Source organism: Bufo bufo, chromosome 6 (assembly GCF_905171765.1).
Source record: "Bufo bufo chromosome 6, aBufBuf1.1, whole genome shotgun sequence".
Lineage (NCBI taxonomy): Eukaryota > Metazoa > Chordata > Amphibia > Anura > Bufonidae > Bufo > Bufo bufo.
Genome location: NC_053394.1, coordinates 134442366 through 134460034, shown reverse-complemented (window position 1 = coordinate 134460034; position 17669 = coordinate 134442366). Strand labels below are relative to the sequence as shown.

Genomic DNA, 17669 nt, shown 5'->3' with positions numbered 1-17669 from the left:
AGTGTACGGGCAGTTTTTTTGTGTTCCGTATACGGTCCATATACGGAGCCATTCATTTCAATGGTTTCGCAAAAAACCCAGAATGTACTCCGTATGCATTCCGTTTCCGTATTTCCGTTCCGTTGAAAGATAGAACATGTCCTATTATTGCCCGCAAATCACGTTCCGTGGCTCCATTTAAGTCAATGGGTCCGCAAAAAAAACAGAACACATACGGAAATGCATCCGTATGTCTTCCGTTTCCGTTCCATTTTTTGCTGAACCATCTATTGAAAATGTTATTTTATCTATGTAATTACTGTATACTGTATATGCCATACGGAAAAACGGAACGGAAAAACGGAACAGAAACGGAAACAGAACGGAAACGGAACAACGGATCTGTGAAAAACGGACCACAAAACACTGAAAAAGCCATAGGCCCCTTTCACACGAGCGAGTATTCCGTGCGGATGCGATGCGGGAGGTGAACGCATTGCACCCGCACTGAATACCGACCCATCCATTTCTATGGGGCTGGTGCACACGAGCGGTGATTTTCACGCATCACTTTTGCGTTGCGTGAAAATCGCAGCATGCTCCTCTTTGTGTGTTTTTCACGTAACGCAGGCCCCATAGAAATGAATGGGGTTGCGTGAAAATCGCAAGCATCCGCAAGCAAGTGCGGATGCAGTGCGATTTTCACGCACGGTTGCTAGGAGACGATCGGGATGGGGACCCGATCATTATTATTTTCTCTTATAACATGGTTATAAGGGAAAATAATAGCATTCTGAATACAGAATGCATAGGGGTTAAAAAAAAATTTACAAAAATTTAACTCACCTTAATCCACTTGTTCGCGATGCCGGCATCTCCTTCTGGCTTCATCTGATCTCTGTGCAGCAACAGGACCTTTGGTGACGTCATTCTGGTCATCACATGATCCATCACTATGGTAAAAGATCATGTGACGGACCATGTGATGACCGGAGTGACGTCATCAAAGGTCCTGTTGCTGCACAGAGATCAGATGAAGACAGAAGGAGATTTCGGCATCGCGAACAAGTGGATTAAGGTGAGTTAAATTATTATTTTTTATTTTTTTTTAACCCCTCCAGCGCTATTTTACTATGCATTCTGTATTCAGAATGCTATTATTTTCCCTTATAACCATGTTATAAGGGAAAATAATACAATCTACAGAACACCGATCCCAAGCCCGAACTTCTGTGAAGAGGTTCGGGTTTGGGTACCAAACACGCGCGATTTTTCTCACGCGAGTGCAAAACGCATTACAATGTTTTGCACTCGTGCGGAAAAATCGCAACGCACCCGCACATTTTCCCGCAACGCCCGTGTGAAAGCGGCCATACGGTCGTGTGCAATAGGCCTTAAAGTCTCAGAAAAGCTCTTTAAATTTACATCACATATTGTTTGAAATATGTTTTTGGGGAGGATGACTTCAGTAAAATAAAATTAAAATTGGTATATTACAGGGGTATATAATATAAGGATAGGGGTGTAGAATAGGTCATCAGTATTAGGGCTCATGCCCACGAACGTAAGGGCTCCGTGCCCGTGCTGCGGACCGCAAATTGCGGTCCGCAATGCACGGGCACCGACCGTGGGGCAGCCGCATGCAGATCGCAGACCCATTCACTTGAATGGGGTCCGCGATCCGCATCCGACGGTCCGCACCGCTAAAAAAGTAGTGCATGCACTACTTTTTTGCGGTGCGGAGACACGGCCAGAAACACCACAGAAGCACTCCGTAGTGCTTCCGTGGGTTTCCGATCCGTGCTTCTGCACCGCATCTCCGGATTTGCGGACCCATTCAAGTGAATGGGTGCGCATCTGTGATGCGGAATGCACACGGCTGGTGACCCATGTATTTCGGAACCGCTGTATGCGGTCCGCAGCACGGATCCATTATGTTCGTGGGCATGAGCCCTTAAACCCTCGGACAAACCCTGTAAATCACATGTCATCCAGTAAAGAAGGGAGATTGGGTTTAATCTGGATTTGCTGCAGAATTTCCTAGACGTTCACCCTGTGCATTGCCCAGAATTATTTATATTTTTTTTAATCTAATCTTCTAATAAAAAAATATAGAAAAGTGTACAACAAGGGCATTTGGGGGGAAATTAAACCGACTTTCCTTCTGATGTAAATGCAACAGATTTTACATCTTCAATTCCTTGGCGGAAGAGTCTGCAGCATATATACCACGTGTGCACCCTATGGGCTTTAGGTCTGTGACCAAAAATGTTTCCATTCACTGACAGCAGGCAGAGATTTTGAAAACGATGAGGAACAAAACCATAAATGACAAAGATGCAAAATCTTTCATTATTAAAATGATTATCCATTATATCCATCAAACTGGAAAATGACAAATTCAAGACTAGGCAATTTTCCCATTTACAACCAGACACATTTCTGATTTTTAGTTCATGAAGGTTTGATAGTTTTAATGTTTTATTTCTCACTTTTTTTTTTCATGATAAAGGGGGCTTTATTTTTCTGCCATTTTTAAAGTGCTTTTTTGTGAAATCAGGGGAAAGTATAAAAAAAAGCAAATAAGTGTATTTTTCACATTTTTATGAGCACAAAGTGCCACTTAGGCCTCATGCACACGACCGTTGTTCGGGTCCGCATCCGAGCTGCAGTTTTTGCGGCTCGGATGCAGACCCATTCGCTTCAATGGGGCCGCAAAAGATGCGGACAGCACTCCATGTGCTGTCCGCATCCGTTGCTCCGTTCTGTGGCCCTCTAAAAAAATATAACATGTCCTATTCTTGTCCGTGCTTTGCGGACAAGAATAGGCATTTATATTAAAGGCTGTCCGTGCCTTGCTGGGGTTCCCTACTGTCAACATCCATTTTGACACTGTTGGCCACAGTGGTAGAAAAGTATTGGAAAACCCCTTTAAAATCAATGGATATGTGAGCTGTCCATGGAGACCACGAACAGCACAAGTCTGTGAATCATGGACATGTGGAAGAGGCCTTATACATGACTCAGCGGTCAGCACTGCTGACTTTAGTTTGAGTCTGACCAAGGACAGCATCTTTCTGGAGTTTGCAGGATCGTCCCATGATTTCCCGCTGTGCTAGACACTTCTGACGGGGGCTGATCTCCCAGGATAATAAAAAGATAAGCAGTATGAGATCCAAAGCTTCCAATTCTCTCCCTTGACAACATGTGTTAGGGGAGAGTCAGTGCCCCCCCCCTCCCCCCCATTACTTTTAGGGTACGACCACACGGTCAGATTTCCTGATGCAGTTTTGGAAGCCAAAATCAGGTGTGTTTCCGAAAAGGAGAGAAAGTATAAAAGACAGATATGACTTCTCCTCTTCTTTTAATTCATTCCTGGTTGTGACTTCCAAAACTGCATCAGGAAACCTGACCTTGTGACCGTACCCTTAGGTTTTTGGCTGGTGCTGCCGAAAACGTTGGACACAGCCAACATTAGTTTAAGGCCTCATACACACGACCGTTGTTTGGGTCCGCATCCGAGCTACATTTTTTGTGGCTTGGATGTGGACCCATTCACTTCAATGGGGCCGCAAAAGATGCGGACAGCTCCATTCCATGGGGGGATCATACTTGACACAACCCCTTTAGATATGTGCCTGAGATAGGAAAGTGCACCGAACTGAGGTCAGATATAAGAAATTATAATATCCGTACAGCTCTGTAATGTATGTTAGTGCTTTATATGCAGCACAAAATAAATTCATAGGTTCATGACAGTATTTGAAGCTTAGGCTACTTTCGCACTGGCGTTTTGGCTTTCCGTTTGTGAGATCCGTTCAGGGCTCTCACAAGCGGACCAAAACGGATCAGTTTTGTCTCAATACATTCTGAATGGAAAAGGATCCGCTCAGAATGCATCAGTTTGCCTCCATTCCATCTCCATTCCGCTTTGGAGGCGGACACCAAAACGCTGCTTGCAGCGTTTTGGTGTCCGTCTGACGAAACTGAGCCAAACGGATCCGTTCTGACACACAATGTAAGTCAATGGGGACGGATCCTTTTTTTATGACACAATCTACCACAATAGAAAACGGATCCGTCCTCCATTGACTTTCAATGGTGTTCATGATGGATCCGTCTTGGCTATGTTACAGATAATTCAAATGGATCTGTTCTGAACGGATGCAGACGGTTGTATTATCTGAACGGATCCGTCTGTGCAGATCCATGACGGATCCGCACCAAACGCGAGTGTGAAAGTAGCCTTACCTACATGCAGTACACCGCTCTGTTTGCAGCACCTCATTTATTGCTATGCCAGTATTTGTTATATAGCCTATTTTGCACCTTGAGATAGGTTTCTGGAGATGCGGTACGGAACGGAAGCACAGAACTCTACGGAAGCACTACGGAGTGCTTCCGTGGTGTTCCGTTCCGTGCTTGCGTAGCGCAAAAAAATAGAACTTGTTCTATCTTTTTGTGGAACGGATGGATCGCGGACCCAATTCAAGTGAATGGGTCCGCGATCCGCATGCGGCTGCCCCACGGTCGGTGCCCATGCATTGCGGACCACGGGCACGGAGCCCTTACGTTCGTGAGCAAGAGGCCTTACACCGCCATGGCTTTTATCCCGTGGAATCCTCAACAAAAAATTAACATGATGAGAACTTAAAATCTGCACTGCAGGTCCATTTACGCTGCCGCATGGACATACCCTTAAAAGGAATTATGGTTTCCTGATATTGATGACCTTTGTAGAAGACGTGCAGGTAAACATTGAAGAGGACGCAGTGCTTGCACAAGCAATGTGGTCCCTTCAAAAAGTTTGAGGGGGAGGGGTGCCGGGAGTTGGACCCCTACTGATCTGATATTGCTGACCTAACCTGAGGTCAGTTAATTATTATTTTGTAGCCGGAATACAAAGAGCATTGTTGTTTCCATTGGTATCTCTCGTTATAAGAGCAGATCAATGAAAATAATGGAAGGGCTATAGCTGAAACATTTCCTGACAGCCCCCATTGACTCTTATGGGTTCTGTTAGGTTTTTGTTAGAGATTCTGGCATTTTACTGGACAAAATAGCGCAGCATGCTGCTTTAAATTGTCCAGTGATTTTGATGGAATCTGCAACGAAAGCCCCTAACAGAGTCTAATAAGAGAAAATAGTAACAAAAAGATATAGGTATATTACCGAGATGCTGTATTTTACATTTGGTGACCATATGGCCTATGTTAAGTGGGGCTTTATGTCAAAGTTTCTTAAGTTTTAATATTAATACCGTGTTCATTAATGATATTTTGTGGCTTCTGTTTTTCAGTGTAAAAGTCACGTAGACAATCTAGCCCCAGCTAAGCCCTTGGTTCGGTTACGCAAACTCTTGGCTTTACATATAATTTGTGTAGGAAGGGTTCCAGCCCATTCCCACAAGCATAGCATTATCCTCCCGAGGACCGTAATGTTCCTCTGCTCACATGGTTTGGGTGAATCAGATGTGTACACAAATAGAACAGAAGTCCTGATACACTGACCACGTATTCAACCCTGACGACCATAACGCTTGGTAAGATAATACTTGAGCCTGGCTTATGGGCTGATGAAGGGAGCTATCTGCTCTAGAAAATCACTGTTCATTGAGCAGGTTCTTCAGCAACTAGATGATTGCTATGGAAAGGGGCATGCAAGCATGGATTAAGGGTAGACAAAGTCACAAACAATTAGTTCAGGTTGGAGAAACATGTCTGATTGAATATTTGCACTGTCCAATATGGGAAATGTCCGAACTTTGGGTACTGTCCCATTGAGAGGAAGCCAGGTGACTAGATAGGGCCGATAGGCAAGTCTGCTGCAGTTTTCAGTTTGATTGTTAAAAATAGATTGTTCATAGAATATAAAAGGGTTGTCCCACAAAAATGATTTATCACCTATCCACAGGATATGATAAATATCAGATTGTGGGGGGTTTGACCACTGGGATCCCCCTGATCCTGAGAATGAGGGCTTCCGATGCCCCTCTCTGAATGGAGCAGTATTGTGCATGTTAGTCCATCGCTCCGTTTACTTCTCTGGGACCGACAGAGCACAGGGTTCACCGTGATCATTTTATAGTTCATTTAATTCCTTAAAGCAGTTGTCCACCTTTTAGCTAATAGGTCATTAATACCAGATCCGTGGGGGTCCAACACCTGACACCACCAATCAGCTGTTTGTGGCAGAAACATAACACTGGATGGAGGTGGAAGCAGAAGGTTCTGTCCTCTGTGCAGCAGGTGTGCCAGCTTACTGAAGCTCAGCTCCAATCCATTTGAATGGTATCTTAGTAGCAGATCGCTGGCACAGCCACTACACAGGGGACAGAACCTTCTGCTCATTCCACTTTATTAATATATACTCTATTTACATTATATACCCCTGTAATATACTCATTTTAATTTTATTGTATTGAAGTCATCCTCCCAAAAAACATATTTCAAACAATATGTGATGTAAATTTAAAGGGGTTTTTGGAGACTTTAATACTGATGACTTATCATCTGGATAGATCATCAGTATTTGATCGGTGGGGGTCCAACACCCTGGATCCCCGCTGATCAGCTGTTTGAGCGTTGCGGCCTTCTCACAGCTTTTCCTAGGCCAAATGACGTCATGCTCATCGATCACGTGGCCTAGGCACAGTCCGGCCCCATAGAAGTAAATGGAGCTGAACTGCAATACCAAGCACAGCCGCTGTACTATGTATGGTGCTTTGCTTTGTGAGAAGGCCACGGCGCTCACAGGAGCTGATCGGTGGAGGTCCCGGGTGACCTATCCTGAGGAAAATCCCTTTAAACTTTTAAGATTCTATGTTCGAGGTAGATAACCTTGCAAGTAATAAGAAATATAAAGCTTAGGGGCATTCGAAGATAAGAAATGTTTTGGTTCCTCCATAGTTGGGAATCACAGCCTTAGGCCTCTTTCACACTACCGTTTTTTTTTTTCCGTTTTGCGGTCCGTTTTTTGCGGTCCGTATACGGTCCGTATACGGAACCATTCATTTCAATGGGTCCGCAAAAAAACGGAATGTGTTCCGTATGCATTCCGTTTCCGTATTTCCGTTTTTCCGTGCCGTGAAAAGATAGAACATGTCCTATGTTTGTCCGCAAATCACGGTCCGTGGCTCAATGCAAGTCAATGGGTCCGCAAAAAAAACTGAACACATACAGAAATGCATCCGTATGTCTTCCGTTTCCGTTCCGTTTTTTGCTGAACCATCTATTGAAAATGTTATGCCCCGCCCAATTTTCTCTATGTAATTACTGTATACTGTATATGGCATACGGAAAAACGGAACGGAAAAACGGAACAGAAACGGAGACACAACGGAACCCAAAAACGGGACAACGGATCCGTGAAAAACGGAACGCAAAACACTGAAATGGACATACTGTAGTGTGAAAGAGGCCTTAGGCCTCATGCACACGACCGTTGTGTGCACCCGTGGCCGTTGTGCCGTTTTCCGTTTTTTTTCGCGGACCCATTGACTTTCAATGGGTCCGTGGAAAAATCGGAAAATGCACCGTTTTGCAGCCGCATCCGTGATCCGTGTTTCCTGGCCGTGAAAAAAATAGGACCTGTCCTATTTTTTTCACGGCCAACGGTTTACGGACCCATTCAAGTCAATGGGTCCGTGAAAGAACACGGATGCACACAAGATTGGCATCCGCGTCCGTGATCCGTGGCCGTAGGTTAGTTTTTATACAGACGGATCCGAAGATCCGTCTGCATAAAGCTTTTTCAAAGCTGAGTTTTCACTTCGTGAAAACTCAGAACCGACAGTATATTCTAACACAGAAGCGTTCCCATGGTGATGGGGACGCTTCTAGTTAGAATACACTACAAACTGTGTACAAGACTGCCCCCTGCTGCCTGGCAGCACCCGATCTCTTACAGGGGGCCTTGATCAGCACAATTAACCCCTTCAGGTGCTGCACCTGAAAGGGTTAATTGTACTATCATATCCCCCTGTAAGAGATCAGGGCTGCCAGGCAGCAGGGGGCAGACCCTCCCCCCCCCTCCCCAGTTTGAATATCATTGGTGGCCAGTGCGGCCCCCCCCCCCCCTCCCTCTATTGTAATAATTCGTTGGTGGCACAGTGTGCGCCCCCTCCCTCCCTCTATTGTAATAATTCGTTGGTGGCACAGTGTGCGCCCCCCCCCCCTTCCTCCCTCTATTGTAATAAATCGTTGGTGGCACAGTGTGCGCCCCCCATTGCCCCCCCCCCCCTCTATAGCATTAACAACGTTGGTGGCCAGTGTGCAGCCTCCCATCTCCCCCCCCCCTCCCCCCCATCATCATTGGTGGCAGCGGAGTTCCGATCGGAGTCCCAGTTTAATCGCTGGGGCTCCGATCGGTAACCATGGCAACCAGGACGCTACTACAGTCCTCGTTGCCATGGTTACTTAGCAATAGTACAATAGTAGAAGATTAATACTTACCTGCTGCTGCGATGTTCGTGTCCGGCCGGGAGCTCCACCTACTGGTAAGTGACAGTGACAGGTCTGTGCGGCGCATTGCTAAATGAACCGTCACTTACCAGTAGGAGGGGCTCCCGGCCGGACACGAACATCACAGCTCCCAGGTAAGTATGAATCTTGTACTATTGCTAGTAACCCGCTGCCACCAATGATCGGGGGGGGGGGGGGGGGGGGGGGGGGGCGCAAGATGGGAGGCCGCACACTGGCCACCAATGTTGTTAATGCTATAGAGGGAGGGGGGCCAATGATTGCCACCAACGATTTATTACAATAGAGGGAGGAAGGGGGGGGGGGGGGGGGCGCACACTGTGCCACCAACGAATTATTACAATAGAGGGAGGAAGGGGGGGGGGGGCGGGGGGGGGGCACACTGTGCCACCAACGAATTATTACAATAGAGGGAGGAAGGGGGGGGGGCGCACACTGTGCCACCAACGATTTATTACAATGGAGGGAGGAAGGGGGGGGGGGGCGCACTGGCCACCAATGATATTCAAACTGGGGAGGGGGGGGGGTCTGCCCCCTGCTGCCTGGCAGCCCTGATCTCTTACAGGGGGATATGATAGTACAATTAACCCCTTCAGGTGCGGCACCTGAGGGGTTAATTGTGCTGATCACGGCCCCCTGTAAGAGATCGGATGCTGCTAGGCAGCAGGGGGCAGTCATGTACACAGTTTGTAGTATATTCTAACTAGAAGCGTCCCCATCACCATGGGAACGCCTCTGTGTTAGAATATACTGTCGGAAATGAGGTTTCACGATCTAACTCATATCCGACAGTATATTCTAACATAGAGGCGTTCCCATGGTGATGGGGACGCTTCAAGTTAAAATATACCATCGGATTGGAGAAAACTCCGATCTGATGGTATAAAAGGGACTCCGGACTTTACATTGAAAGTCAATGGGGACGGATCCGTTTGAAATGGCACCATATTGTGTCAACTTCAAACGGATCCGTCCCCATTGACTTGCATTGTAATTCAGGACGGATCCGTTTGGCTCCGCACGGCCAGGCGGACACCAAAATGACTTTTTTTTTCATGTCCGTGGATCCGCCAAAAATCAAGGAAGACCCACGGACGAAAAAACGGTCACGGATCACGGACCTACGGACCCTGTTTTTGCGGACCGTGAAAAAAAACGTTCGTGTGCATGAGGCCTTACAGTAAGGCTATCGTGCGGTGGTTTGGGGGTGGGGACGAACAAAAATACTTCCATGAAATTTTGAAGGAAGCAGGATTTTTTTTATTCGTTTCACCACACCATAACCTTCACCTCTGGATTCCATATTTTGCACTAATGAGGACTAACAAGGACTAACAAGAAACAGATTTTTGCAGGTTGGAATACATGGCAAGTATGAAGGTAAACTTCATCTTTGTAATAAACATATTTAGCTACAGGAGTGAAAGAAAATGCGCGGCTGTTCCCAGTAGCCATTCAATGAGGAAAGCTTTTGTTAGGGCTTAAAGGGATTTTCTGACACTTTTTAACTGAGGACCTATCCTCTGGATTGGTAATAAGTATCTGATCGGTGGTGGTCTGAAACCCGGGACCCAGGCCGATTAGCTGTTTGAGAAGGCACTGAGTTCAGAGCGCTGTGGCCCTCTCACAGCTTACCTTAGGCCATGTGACATCACGTTAATAGGCACATGGCCTGGACGCAGCTCAGCCCCATTCAAGTGAATGGGGATGAGCTGTAATACCAAGCACAACCACCATACAATGTACAGCGCTGTGCTTTGTAAGCTGCAAGAAGGCCACAGCTCTTCTAGGACCTCTGGTGCCTTCAGAAACAACTGATCAGCTGGGGTCCCAGATGTCGGACCCCCACTGATCAAATACTGATGACCTATCTAGAGGACAGGTCATCAGTTAGAAACCACTTTAAGATGTTATTTAGGATGGGCAGCACAGGGGACTAGCGTTCAAACCTGACCAAGGGGTCCGCCATCCGCATGCGGCTGCCCCAGGGTCGGTGCCCGTGCATTGCGGACCACGGGCACGGTGCCCTTACGTTCGTGGGCAAGAGGCCTTACATTGCCATGGCTTTTATCCCGTGGAATCCTCAACGTAAATTGACATGATGAGAACTTAAAATCTGCACTGCAGGTCCATTTACGCTGCCGCATGGACGTACCCTTAAAGGGAATTATGGTTTCCTGATATTGATGACCTTTGTAGAAGACGTGCAGGTAAACATTGAATAGGACGCAGTGCTTGCACAAGCAATGTGGTCCCTTCAAAAAGTTTATGAGGGGGAGGGGTGCCGGGAGTTGGACCCCTACCGATCTGATATTGCTGACCTAACCTGAGGTCAGTTCATCATTATTTTGTAGCCGGAATACAAAGAGCGTTGTTGTTTCCATTGGTATCTCTCGTTATAAGAGCAGATCAATGAAAATAATGGAAGGGCTATAACTGAAACATTTCCTGACAGCCCCCATTGACTCTTATGGGTTCTAATAGGTTTTTGTTAGAGATTCCGGCATTTTACTGGATAAAATAGCGCAGCATGCTGCTTTAAATTGTCCAGTGATTTTGACGGAATCTGCAACGAAAGCCCCTAACAGAGTCTAATAAGAGAAAATAGTAACAAAAAGATATAGGTATATTACCGAGATGCTGTATTTTACATTTGGTGACCATATGGCCTATGTTAAGTGGGGCTTTATGTCAAAGTTTCTTAAGTTTTAATATTAATACCGTGTTCATTAATGATATTTTGTGGCTTCTGTTTTTCAGTGTAAGTCACGTAGACAATCCAGCCCCAGCTAAGCCCTTGCCTCGGTTATGCAAACTCTTGGCTTTACATTTAATTCGTGTATGAAGGGTTCCAGCCCATTCCCACAAGCATAGCATTATCCTCCCGAGGACTGTGTGGCTCCAATGTTAATTTTTTTTACCACATGATATATTCCTGCGCATGTAATAGTCCTGTCTGCTGCACTGATCCAAGCAGTTAAAAAATAGAAACCCTGTCAAACGGAAGACGAAAAAATACTCTTTGGTGTAATCGGTTTCTATGGGTCTGTTTAAGGGGCTTAGGCGAACGTGTGCCGGCCGGGCCCATATTGCGGCCTACAAACAGCGGGTCTGCAATATACGAGCCCCGGACGTTTTTGCAGACCTATTCACCGCACATGTTCTATTTTTTTGTGGTGCTGACGAATCACGGACCCATTCAAGTTGAATGGGTCTGCATCCGTCTGCGGAAACCACACAGCAACGGCCGTGTACATGAGCCTTTACGCAAGCATCGGGAGCTTTCCTGCTGCACACAGAAAACATACCATTAAGGCCTCTTTCACACGAGCGTGTCCGGATAAGGTCCGGATGCGTTGTGGCAAACCCGCGCGAGTAGGTACGCAATTGCAGTCAGTTTTGAATGTGGTACCCAGACCCGAAATTCTCCACAGAAGTTCAGGTTTGGGTTCAAGGTTGTGTAGATTGTATTATTTTCCCTTATAACATGGTTATAAGGGAAAATAATAGCATTCTGAATACAGAATGCTAAGTAAAATAGGGCTGGAGGGGTTAAAAAAATAAAATAAAATTTAACTCACCTTAATCCACTTGTTCACGCAGCCGGCATCTCTTCTGTCTTCATCTGTGAGGAATAGGACCTTTGATGACGTCACTGCACTCATCACATGGTCCATCACATGATGATGGATCATGTGACGGACCATGTGACGGACCATGTGATGAGCTCTGTGATGTCATCACAGGGCGTTTACCCAGGTCCTGAAGAAAGAGGACAGAAGATAAGCTGGGCTGTGCGAACAAGGGGATTAAGGTGAGTTAAATTATTTTTTATTTTTTTTAACCCCTCTAGCCCTATTTTACTATGCATTCTGTATTCAGAATGCTATTATTTTCCCTTATAACCATGTTATAAGGGAAAATAATAATAATCGGATCCCCATCCCGATCGTCTCCTAGCTACCGTGCGTGAAAATAGCACCGCATCCGCACTTGCTTGTGGATGCTTGCGATTTTCACGCACTCCCATTCACTTCCATGGGGCCTGCGTTGCGTGAAAAACGTGCAAAATAGAGCTTGCTGCGATTTTCACGCAACGCACAAGTGATGCTTGAAAATCACCGATCATGTGCACAGCCCCATAGAAATGAATGGGTCCGGATTCAGTGCGGGTGCAATGCGTTCACCTCACGCATTGCACCCGCGCGGGAAACTCGCCCGTGTGAAAGGGGCCTAAGGCCTCTTTCACACTGGCGTGTGCGCCCTGTTGCATTTGCGGATCCGCATTACACGGGTGGTGTTCTGTGGGCATTCCGCATCACGGATGCGGACCCATTCACTTGAATGGGTCCGCAAATCCGGAGATGCGGAATGGTGCAGAACGGAACCCTACGGAAGCACTACGGAGTGCTTCCGTGGGGTTTCGTCCCGCAAAAAGATAGAACATGTCCTATCTTTTTGCGGAACGTCCGCGATCCGCTGCGGCTGACCCACGGACTGTGCTTGTGTATTGCGGGCCGCAATACGGCAACGGGGCGCACACGCCAGTGTGAAAGACGCCTAACAGCGTGAAAATAGAAAGAAATCCCATCAAAGGCGTGGTTCATGTCTGTGGCAAAGGATCAGTTTGGAGCTTCCATGGCAGATTCTGTCAAAAAAGTAGGATAAGGCCTCATGTCAGTGATTTGGCTTTAGTGGTCCGTGTCCGATTTTGCTTCAGTTGTGTTTCCGTGTGTCTTCCTTTTTTTTGTCTGACAGGGGGAAAAAAAGGAAGGTTAATGAAAAGTGTAATTTTATTGCACCAAGGTCTTGTAGAAAAAACGGACATGGACGCGGACACGGATGACATACCAGTTGTGCATCCGTTTTTTTTGACGGACCCATTGACTTGAATGGGTCCGTCCTTCGTTTTCCACTGACAAGAATAGGACAGGTTATATTTTTTTGACGGACTGGAATCACGGACGCGGAGAAAAAACGGAGGACTATCAGTTTTTTTTCACAGCTCTATAGAAATGAATGGGACCTCCGCTAAACTGTGAAAAATGACGGAACGGACGCGGATGCACACAACGGTCGTGTGCATGAGGCCTAAAATACAGCTTTTTTTGTCTGGCAGAATCACGGAAACCTGACAGACCCCATTAGTCAGTGGTGCCACTGGTGTCAGATCTGCATCTGTGTATTTTTTTTTTTTTTAAGATTTTCTGTCTTTACACCGGAAAATAAAAATGGAAAAGAGCTGCAGATGTGAACATAGGCTAAGGTAATAAGACAGGTAAAAGCAAACAATGTCACCAGCTATCTGCACATAGTATGATGACTGCATTTTTCATAAAAAATTTCCACAAATTACACTTTTACTAACGTAAATTGAAGTACTTTGTGCTTGCAAGTAAATGAAAAATGAAACACATTTCAAAATAATGTTATTTTAATAAAAAAAATCTATAAATTTGCAGAACATATGTACAGATATTTACTTGATGCAGTCCTGATCTCAAGGTTGATCACCCAAAGATTATTGTCCAAGCCACCATGATGGTGCGTCCCTCCCCCTTCATAAGCCAACCGAACACAGCGTTAAATTGTGCCCATCGCCTCTTTAGGACATCCTGAGTACGTTGGCGTCCAGAAATGTGACCAGCTCTGACTGATCTTCTGAAGGCTTTTCCTTGCCATCTCTGGGGCTTCTCAACCATCTTCTGTTTTGCATAGAAAATGAAATGAGAGGGCCCTATAATGTTTCATTTCCGCTTTGTGATTCAGGGGAAGGCACGGATCATCTTTGGGGGATACGTAATGTGTTGAGCCCTCGCACTTTCAGGCAGTTCCCAGTGTGTTCTCTTCTTGTGGCCTGTGAAGACAGTTCAGTTGATTAGTGCACATTGTCTACAGCAGATGTTTTCTTACATGTCCCTGCCCCTCTGGTAGTTTGCAAAGTTCATGGAGAAGAGGAGCCGGCCTGTGTCAGGAATGACCTCAGTCCTGTGTTACTGTGATATGGTCGGTCCTGAATAAAACATGCTTCCACTTCTATATGTCCCCTAAATACTCTAACAAATCTGAATTATTTTATCTGATCTGTAGCGAACCGATTCCCTTGTCCCTCTTCAATGGGACAAGGGAATAACTCAAGAAAATTTGAAGTAGCGCCTATTCTCATCGGTGAGGAAATTGTAACACCCTAACTATATTTTCTGTTATCGCTGATCATCACTAGATCAAGTCAGTGGTCCATGTTGTGCTCTCTGGAAATTCGCCTCATGTGGACATGCCCATAGAAGATGTATCTTTAGCCAAATGCATGTCAAAGAGTGTCCTGGTGGCATTAATGTTTCTGGTATACCTTTGTCTTATGGCATAGTTGACTATGCTTTTCAATACAACGGTATGCAAAAAACAAGTGCACATACCTCGCAGCACACAAGTGTTTTGAGTCAATGGTAGACATATTAGCTGTGGAGGAACATCTCACATGTTCTCACCTGGGATGTGACCCTACATTCAGAATTTTTTTTAAATTCATTTTAACCTATATTATATCTTCGTTCCTTGGTGTTTCCTAGCATTCCCTTGCTCTATGTTTAGGTGGTAGAAGGTACTTTAAGTGTAAATCTGATTTTGGATGGACTAGGAATGGTCCAAACAAAATAACACTAATATGTACAGGGAAAAAAATATTTAATCTATATGTGCAAAAAATGAACACAGATTCTAACACGAGACTCTGAAGACTGTCTTAAGTCTTTCAGAAGGGTGGTGGGTGGTGGGGGGTTTCATTAGCATGTTAACGCTATAAAAACACGTTAAGACGTTTACTCTAGAACTCAAGTGTCAATTGCAAACGGATGTGTTAATATAGAAGATGCAGAAATCAACCAGGGAGTGAAAGCAGCTGAAGGAATATAAACTGAACCCCCGCTATGGTGGTGTTAGAAGTCCTATTGTTACATGTATGGAAACCATATTATTGTACTCAGGCTCTGGGGTCAGAGGTGTCACAATAGCTTATGTGGCTGAAGGCCTAATGCAACAAATTTCTTTAGACTCCAGCCAAAATGTTAACATTGGCCTTGAATGCTTTTGCTTCCTATTGTTACTGCATGCTGCGGGACTTTGTGTAGTAGTATGACAAGTGAAGTAGTCCTCCTCCTCCTACCAGAAACCTCAGCAGAAATTAAAAATGAAATCCCTTTTTCTACTTGGCTTTATGTTCTTCATCACATTGAGTTGTGGTGAGAACTTTACTGTGATTCAAGAACAAAAGATTATACATTTGTCTTCAGTCAATTAGGACTAAGCAGAGCTCTGGATGTATAGTATATGTATAGTGTTTTTGTGCAACCTTGCAGCCACCCAAAGTTGAAGATAAAACAAAAAATTTATTAAATATCCATTAATAGTGGCGCGCTACCGAATCCTCATGGCTAAGATTAAGAATCCCGTGAGGATTTGAAACATATAAGCTGTCCTTTTTGTGGTATCACACCGCTTGATTTTACTGGATATTTAATACATTTTTGGTTTTAGCTTCAATTTTGGATCCTGGCAATCTTCTGACCCTGTGCTTCTCCTGTGGGTCCTTATATAGGGGGACACATGCATCAAATCTTATGGCGGCGAGTTAATGTTTTTTGGCTTTTCTATTTTATATGTATATTGTATATACAGTACTCCTATATACCTCACCCATCATGATTTGGTGGTGCCTATATGACCTTTTTTGCTATGGCATTACTTCTGGCTTACAGCTAGTTATATACACGAGTTTCTTTTTTGTCCATATACACTACCTGATTCCCTACTAAGAGAAAGCATAAATCATCTTGTGACGTGACTTCACAGATACATGGGTGCACAATGACGAATCACTGAGAGTTTTTTTTTTTTTTTTTTAAATGGCTGATAAATTTGGGTAATTTTGCCTTCACAGATGGGACAATGATTGTTACAGAAGCTGTGGGATTTCTATGACCATAGATTGAAAGATTTCTCTCCAATCTAACCGGTACTCTGATATGTTTCTCTATCAATATGTCAATTGGTACAGGAATAAACGCTTATTATTTTCTAGGTGGCAAATTGTTGTCATGGTTGTAAATATCTACACACATTGAGCAACATATAGTTTGAGCTCACTTTGATATTTGGAATTGATCCTAGGCTGACACTTTGCATCTACTCTAGTTGAGTCTTTGGAATGAAAGGCACAACTTACCCCCTTTCTTTGGTTGCTAAGGCAGAAGGTGCAGATGCTGCGCGGCAGTTTGCCCTCCGCTTCATCTCTGGTCCTGTAGACTGTACTGAAGCACGGCTGTCCGTCCTCGCAGCCTTCCCCTAGTAGAAGCACGTTGGCCAGGTGGGAGATGTAGCTGGAGGCCAAGCGCAGAGTCTCTATTTTGGAGAGTTTTCTATCCACCGGTTCAGTGGGTATCAGGGTGCGCAGGGCAGTAAAGGCGCTGTTAACACTTTGTGTCCTGTCCCTTTCTCTGGCGTTGGCCGCCTGCCTCTGCTTCACCACCACCACCTGTCCAGTCTTCCTAGGAACCTTTCTCCTCTTTGCCGAAGTTTCATAGCAGCCGTAGTATTGATCCGAAGTGTCGCTCTCGCTCCTGTTCTCCTCGTCCTCCGACATCATGCTAAGATCCGGATAAATCACATGGGCAGGCATAGATCGTAGCATGGTAAAAGCCATGCTTTGTCCACCACCACAGCCTGTCACTCGTCACCTGGTGCTCTGTGAGATGGATGCAGATCTTCAGCAGTCGCCCCAGCTGCCCACTTTCCAGGCCGAGTTGTTAATTCCCTTTCCCAGTAATTGCACTTTGTCTGTATGATGGCTCATAAGGAAGCCTGATGGTTCTCAAAGCCCGTGCCTGTGAATTTAATTCTCCTAATGTCTTCACAGCTGTTCATGTAGTTCCCTCCCCACAGCAAGAAAGGAGGAGTTGCATTAAGCTCTGGTGGCTCCTTAGGAATCTCTATATATAATACATGGGAGGGGCCACCGGCCTCCGTTCTCCTAGCAAATGGCACTACTGGGTGCATGAGCTTCTGTTTATGTAGCTCTCGAGGTGACATGTCAGGGATTTATTCTCTGGAAATGGGAAGCAGAATGTGGCCTTCATTTTTTACCCCGTGAAGCTACATGTCAGCCCGGTTAACCCTTTGCTTTCTTGCAGGACAAGTCGTTTTATGGTTTGCATT

At 45.3% G+C, this 17669-nt stretch overlaps 1 protein-coding gene across 1 annotated transcript; it reads right to left on the bottom strand.

Annotated features, from left to right (window-relative positions):
- Window positions 1-13947: 13947 nt before the first annotated feature.
- Window positions 13948-17373, bottom strand: TCF15 (transcription factor 15). Its single transcript, XM_040436423.1, has 2 exons — window positions 16681-17373; window positions 13948-14316 (listed from the first exon to the last, which is right to left on the bottom strand). Exons 1-2 carry the CDS (start codon window positions 17155-17157, stop codon window positions 14242-14244), a joined length of 552 nt encoding a protein of 183 aa, XP_040292357.1. The 5' UTR covers window positions 17158-17373; the 3' UTR covers window positions 13948-14241.
- Between the last annotated feature and the right edge of the window lie 296 nt (window positions 17374-17669).